At 37.8% G+C, this 6,789-nt stretch overlaps 1 protein-coding gene across 3 annotated transcripts in view; it reads right to left on the reverse strand.

Moving 5' to 3' along the window:
• LOC120768651 (putative uncharacterized protein DDB_G0289263) overlaps positions 1-5,383 on the reverse strand; it is a 30,511-nt gene extending 25,128 nt beyond the window's left edge. For 2 of the 3 annotated variants that reach the window (XR_005704791.1, XM_040095422.1), the window contains exon 1: positions 3,290-5,382. Coding sequence is in view for 2 of the 3 variants with exons in the window: in XM_040095422.1 (XP_039951356.1) it covers positions 3,290-5,296 (2,007 nt within the window). In the remaining variant the exon portion in view is untranslated. Of the gene's footprint in view, positions 1-3,289 lie in introns of all 3 variants that reach the window. The other variant, XM_040095423.1, reaches the window with a different exon arrangement.
• Positions 5,384-6,789: the final 1,406 nt, after the last annotated feature.

Below are 6,789 nucleotides of genomic sequence, written 5' to 3' on the forward strand. Positions count from 1 at the left end.
CGGGTCTATGTAACCGGAACGGACCCAGATTTTTATCCGGCAAAGAACTCTCAACTGGGCAGAATTCTGCCGCTACAACAACAACGACCAGCTCTTAAGCGTCGACGATACCTTTCTTGCCTAGTGAATAATGTAGGCGATCTACTGAGCTGCTTGCCCTTAGTAAAGTTTATTACTAATATAGGCTATGGGACTACTATAGCATATATCTTCTATACACACTGATCAATCAAAATCAAGTTAAAGATTATTTCATTCCCTTTCATGCCATAAAAAATATATCTATTTTTCTAGTTCTAGAAATTTTTTGGTTTACCCACTATCAAAACTGCACCAAAGTAACTTTGTTGCTTCTCCCAGTAGTCCAGGTAGGTAAGTAGGGTAGGTATAGGTGAATACTAAACGTTGTATTTCTAGAAGACCCCTTTCGCAGCTAATACTCATATCGAACAACAATATCGATATATTTTTGGTCTATGCTCGCTCAAGGCCAATCTAACCTAACCTTTGCGCTAAGATCTAGTATTGTAGTGGATGTTAAATAATATTTAAATACATAGCTACCACCCTAGTGCTCACATTAAGACTATCTTTCGTTGCATAAAATGCTTTATAAAAATATATACGAGTATTTAGGTATATCTCATTAGGTTATGAAACTGAAGAAAAAACACTCTTCATAATGAGTTGCAGTAAAATAAGTAGTAACATCTAATCAGTTGAGTATGTAACTTATATATAAAATATATATGTATGTATATAAATATGTACATAAGCACGTTGTGAACTCGTTACAGCCAGAAATTGTGTGGCTTTTTTCGCTAGCGTTCGTGAAAAGTTACTAAATTCGGGTTTCAGCCGGTTGTTTGTGTAGCGCCGCTCTCAGCAGCTGTTGCTACTACTGCTGCTGTTGGAAAGCGTAATTACTCATGATGAAGATGCACATTTACTTCCGTGAAAGTTAAGTTAAGCTTTTCAAATATTTTTATTTGTATATCGCGCATTTAAATGCTTAAGGCAAAACAAATTCTGCTAATTACACGTTCATATATCTTCAAAATATAAGAAAGTGTTGACTTAATTATATATGTTTTTGTGAATGTGATTTATGAATGTGAGGTGAATATGTAGCACATATTTTAATGAAAAAAAATGTATTATATTTCTTCAATAGTACGTACTAGTATGAGCAAAAAAATAGTAAGACTTTGTTCATAATTTAAAATTATTAATTTATTATTCAAAATCTATCTCGTCGCACTCAAAGTGGATTACCTTGCCCCTAATACACTAGAACCAACTTTTTTTTTTTTAATTTTAGAAAAAATTGTTATAATTTGCGCGAAATTAAAAGAAGTCTTACTATTTCTTGCCCACAGTGAGCCAGTTAAAAAGGAAGTCGTGTTAGACGGGGCGTATGAGTGATTTTACTGCCAGGATATTTCAGTATGTAGGCAGACCACATAATGTCGCAAAACTGTAGTCAAACAAGAAAAAACGTTAACAAAGGCTACACCGAAGCTATAATATCCCTCACAGGTGCATTTCTTATGGCATAAAATGCATAAGAAGACCTTTAACTTTTATCGGTCAGTTTGTATGGAAGCTATATGTTATAGTGGCCCGATCTAAACAATATGCTCGGAGATTATAGTGTTGATTTGGAAAATATTCTACGCCAAATTTCGTGATGATATTTTGTCAATAAAAAAAGTTTTCCATACAAAGACTTGAATTTGTTCGATCAGTTTGTATGGCAACTATATGTTATAGTCATCCGATTTGAATAACTTATTCAGAGATAATGGTGTTGCTTTGGGCAATAGTCTATGCCAAAATCTCGTTAAGATATCTACTCAAATAAAGTTTTTCATACAAGAACTTGATTTTGATCGGTCAGTTTGTATGACAGCTATACCCTCTGGAGGTCTGATCTGAACAATTTATTCTGAGATTGTCGCATTGGCTTAAACTATAATCTCTAATTTCATGATGACATATTGTCAAGCAAGAAAGTTTTCTATAAAAGGCGTTAACGGGCAGTATACATACGTGACAGCCGGGTATATGCCGTAGTAGTCCGATATAGGTGGTTCTAACAAATGAGCAGTTTCTAGGAACGAAAATAATTTGTGAAACCTTTTATATCGATATCTCAACAACTGAGGGATCAAATTATGTATTTGCAGATAAACAGACGGTCATGGCTAAATTTACTCAGCTTATCTCGCTAATCATTTATATATAACTTTACTTCGTTTGGATATATATGCTTTCGAAAAACCCGAGTACAAAAAACTTCGAAAGTATGTCTCAAAAACATTTTTATGTATCGAAGAACTGGCTGAGTTAGAGCTCCCCACGTACTTTCTAAGTCAGATATAAAGTTTTCGCCCGAAATTCGAAAACTTTAGTACATTCATACAAGTTTCGCAAGCGGCAAGGCAATAAAGAGAAATATGATTTGAAACTTTAAATGACAGAATACCAAAATCTAAAGTTTTGCAAACATAACCTCAAAATATTTAGACATTCACTCAGCATATACATACTTCTTTTCTCCAAAAACTTATTTTTTATTATTTTTACTCGGTAGAGCTGTGAAAAGCATCGTCGGCATATTTCAAATAATTTTGTGATTCGAAGAACTTAGTTAGGCCCTTTTAAAAAGTTTTCGAACGAATAATCGAGTTTTCGAAACTCAAAAAACATACCAATACGGCAGAAAAGATTCGAAACTTTATATGGCATCACAAAGTACCAAAATTGCAAATTTCGCTAAAAAGAGTTTAGACAGGTCAGTCAACTTTCAAACTTAGTCAAACATACTGTTTTATATTTAGTGCAAGACAGGTATAAATTAAATATATTTTTATGATTCGAAGAATTAAGTTACGGTTCCGCGCATAACTTTTGGGTCAAATAGGAAGTTTTCGAACGAATAATTAAATTTCGAAACTCGAAAAGCATAGCAATATCGAATTCAATATGGCAGGAAAGGGAAGCATTAACGAAACCGCGCGGCATCACTAATTACCAAAGATCGATGTATATATTTGCATGCCAAGTCAACCCAGTTTCGAACTGGCCTGAATGGCGTCTCCATTCGAATGCTGAAACATACAAGTGAACCGATTAACAAATAGAAATCGAGCGCAAAAGCAATAGATGAACAAAAACAAAAAAAATGTAAGTACAACTCACAGCAACAAGTTGTGGCGCACGAAGACGAAATTAAAACTCGAAAGTCGAAATAAAAACTATTATACAATAATCAGGAAAAACTTACCACAAACATGGCGCGGCGCTTGTAATGCGCACAACCGAAGCGCAAATCCAAATCGAAGCTAACGGGGGACAGCGGCAACGGCGACGAGGTGGTTGTCGTGTCGGCAACAGCAACAACATTGCCATCATTCGAAATACTTTTGTGGCCGCAAATGACTTGATTATCATTATCTTTCGCTTTTACTGATTTCGTGCTTGACTGCTGGTATTGTTGTTGCCGTAGTTGTTGTTGTTGTTGCTGCAGCTGTCGCTCTTGTGGTGGGTCTTGTTGCGAGGCATGCGAGGCATGCGCGGCAGTCTGCGAACGCCTTGCGACATCCACTGTGGCAAGCTGCGGTGATGCGCTTATTGTTGTTGTTGTACTTGTTTTTGTTGTCGCTGTTGTTTTTGCTACTGTAGTTATTGACTCAATTGAAGCATTAGCGCGCTGTGTCGCATTGGTGATTATTGCCGGCGATGGTGCAAAGTTTACTTTTGGCGATGCCACAGCAGACTGCGTCGCTGGCTGCATTGTGCATGTGGCAGCGCCGCGTACATGACCTCCACCGCCCACAACAACATCACCACCACCATCACTATCACTTTTCTTGCCACTCAACAGCTCCGACTTTGGCAACGCTTTACTCACGCTTTTGCTATAGCTCTCGCTTGCTCTGCTATTGTTGTTGTTGTTGTAGGCAATCATCATGCTGCCGCCGCTCTGGCTCATCGCGGCTGCAACGTCAGCAATCTTAAATGAAGCGGGTGTGGAGAATGATTTGCGTAGCGTAAGCTTTGTCGACTTGGCTTTCGCTCTTTCAATTGTCGGTGTCGGTGTTGTTGTTGTTGTGGTTGTAGTTGTGTTTACTTTCGTTGTTGTGCTTATTTTCTCACTGACCATCGCTTTCGTTTCCGTTTGCACAGCTTTCGCTATTGTTAGCGTTATCAGCTGCTGTTGTTGTTGTTGTGGCTGTGGCTCATTGCTCCCCTTACTGTTGTTGTTGTTGTTGTTGTCGTAATTTTTCATTATTCTTCTGTTGTTGTGCGTGTTTTTGTTCTTGTCAATTGCTTGATCACAGTCCTTACTGCTGTTGTTGTTGTTGCAATTTATGATTTGTTGTTGTTGTTTTTGCCTATTATTATTACCCGCACTGCTGTGCTTATTATTACTACTACCATTGTTGTTGTCGCTACTGACGTTTGTACTCAAGCTATTTTGTTGCTGCTGCTCCTGCTGCTTGTTGCCTCTACAATTGTGCTTGTTGTTGTTATTGTTGGCGTTGTGTACTTGTTGTTCGGCGTAAAGTGATGATTTTAAATTGATTTGATTGAGGTCCCTTGTTATGGACAACATGTGTTCTGTTTGTTGTTGTCCCATTTGTTCTTGTTGTTGTCGCCGTTCAGACGTTGTTGTTGTTATTGTCGACAATTGATTGCGAGCATTAATCAACATCGATGAGTCTAATTTGGCACCAGTTGTTCCTGTCGATTTCGTTGTTGATTTGTTGATGTTGTTGTCCAAGTTGTTGTTGTTGTTGTGATTGTTTTTATTGTTGCTGCTTAAGTTCTTATGCGCTTTAGTATTGTTATTGTTGCTCTTGCTATTATTGACGCTGATGATTTTAATTGCCGTTGCTGGCATCAATTTAGTCCTCGCCTCCTCGGTATCGGCCGCCGCCGCGCTCGACTCCTTGGCCCCCACCAGTCGCATTGTTGTCAACGTGCTGTATGCAACGCTGGAACATTCTCGGCTTGTCGCCGTCTCAGCCGGTGCTGGTGAACACAGTCGTTGCTGTTGTTGGCCTGCGGCTATTCCGTTGCTGGCGGTTTGTTGTAGCGGCAGATTGTTGTTGGTATTGTTGTCGCTATAGGAATGTGTTGTTTTTGTTTTTGTTGTTGTTGTTACTGCAGGTATGCGTTTGTAGATGTTGTTGTTGCTGCTGGATTTTGCACTGCCAAAGTTCGACTCTATGTGGTTGTTGCAATTTGCGAAATTATTTGCTGAATTTAGGCGTGTTGTTGCATTCATGTTGTTTTAGCACTTGTTGTTGTTGTTTTTTTTTTTAATATTAATTTTCACTACAATTCTTTGGTTAAATTTTGTACACATTTACGTATTTAATGTTTACATATGTATACATGTATATACATATATGTATATATACATATGTTTCTTTTTTTATGTGTGTGACAGTATGCTTCTTCTTGTTCTCCACTATCTTAGCATAACATTACCATGCACCTAACATACAAATCAGTGACCCTGATTGCTTATGGTAGAGAAAAACCCCATAAATAGAAAAAAATAAAAAAGTTAAAAAAAATCACCAAAATAATGCAGAAAAGGCAATGAAACGAGAGAGTACGCTGCTTATACAACCATGTTCGAAAAAATAGCAGTGGCTTGGGAAAAATTGCATAATGTTTTTAATATTTTTCGCCGTCAACTCGGACTGACGTATGAAACGATTTGACGCGTTTTTCGTCGAGATCTTAAATTGAAAGTGTACAAAATACAGCTCGTGAACTACAGAACTGAAGCCGCTTGATCTTCCCAATCCAATTGTCTACGGGCTCTTGAAAAGTTCCAAGAAGGTCCGACGAACGAACGGTTTGGTGTGGTTTATGGGCCGGTGAAATCATCGTTTATATCATATTTCCTTTCAACTCATGCCGGTGAGAACGTAACAGTCAATAGCAACCGTTACCGACTATTGAAGTTCGTGGTCTCGACGACATTTGGTTTCAACAAGACGACGCCACTTCCCAAACAACAAGCAATGTATTTATTGAGAAAACTTCGGTGAGCATATAATTTCACAATTTGGGTCGGTCGGTTGGCCAACAGGAACGTATGATATAACACCGTTAGACATTTTCCTGTGGGATAAGTAAAGTCTAAAGTCTGTGCGGACGATTCCGTTTCGATTCAGGCCTTGGAACAAAACATCACGCGTGTCATGCGCCCGTTATCAGTCGAACTGCTCGAACAAATCATCGAAAATTGGACTCTGCCTAAAAATGATAATAAAAATTTCCCATTAAATTTGAAGTTTCTGTATTTTTTCTTTAAAAAAGTAAAGAACTTCGAAATGTGCAACGTGTGTATATCGTTAGCAAAAATGGGCCGTACCGAAAACTGTACTAAAGGAGAACGAAATCTTATTATAAAGTTCTTAATGGAAAGAAAAACTTACAAGTTTATCCGAGATTTGTTCGAAGATTCTGCCAAAATAATTGCGAATGTAATAGAAATGTAAGCCAAATCCCAAAAAATAGACGAAAAGAGACTTCTTCGCTACCAGAGTTGAGTAGAATTGTGGTTTTAGACCGAGCAAATATCATTCTATACCACAAAAAATATTAAAGTTGAGTTATTTCTTAGTGTACTCAGTCTACAATAAGCAAGAAGTTGATTACAGCTAAACTTTTCGGTAGGAACTCAAGAAAAATGCCCTTACTTCAACCACGGTATGTGCAGGAGTCACGGCGGAACATAATGTAGTCCAACGAAACTAAGAT

The sequence above is a fragment of the Bactrocera tryoni genome, chromosome 2 (genome assembly GCF_016617805.1).
Source record: "Bactrocera tryoni isolate S06 chromosome 2, CSIRO_BtryS06_freeze2, whole genome shotgun sequence".
Lineage (NCBI taxonomy): Eukaryota > Metazoa > Arthropoda > Insecta > Diptera > Tephritidae > Bactrocera > Bactrocera tryoni.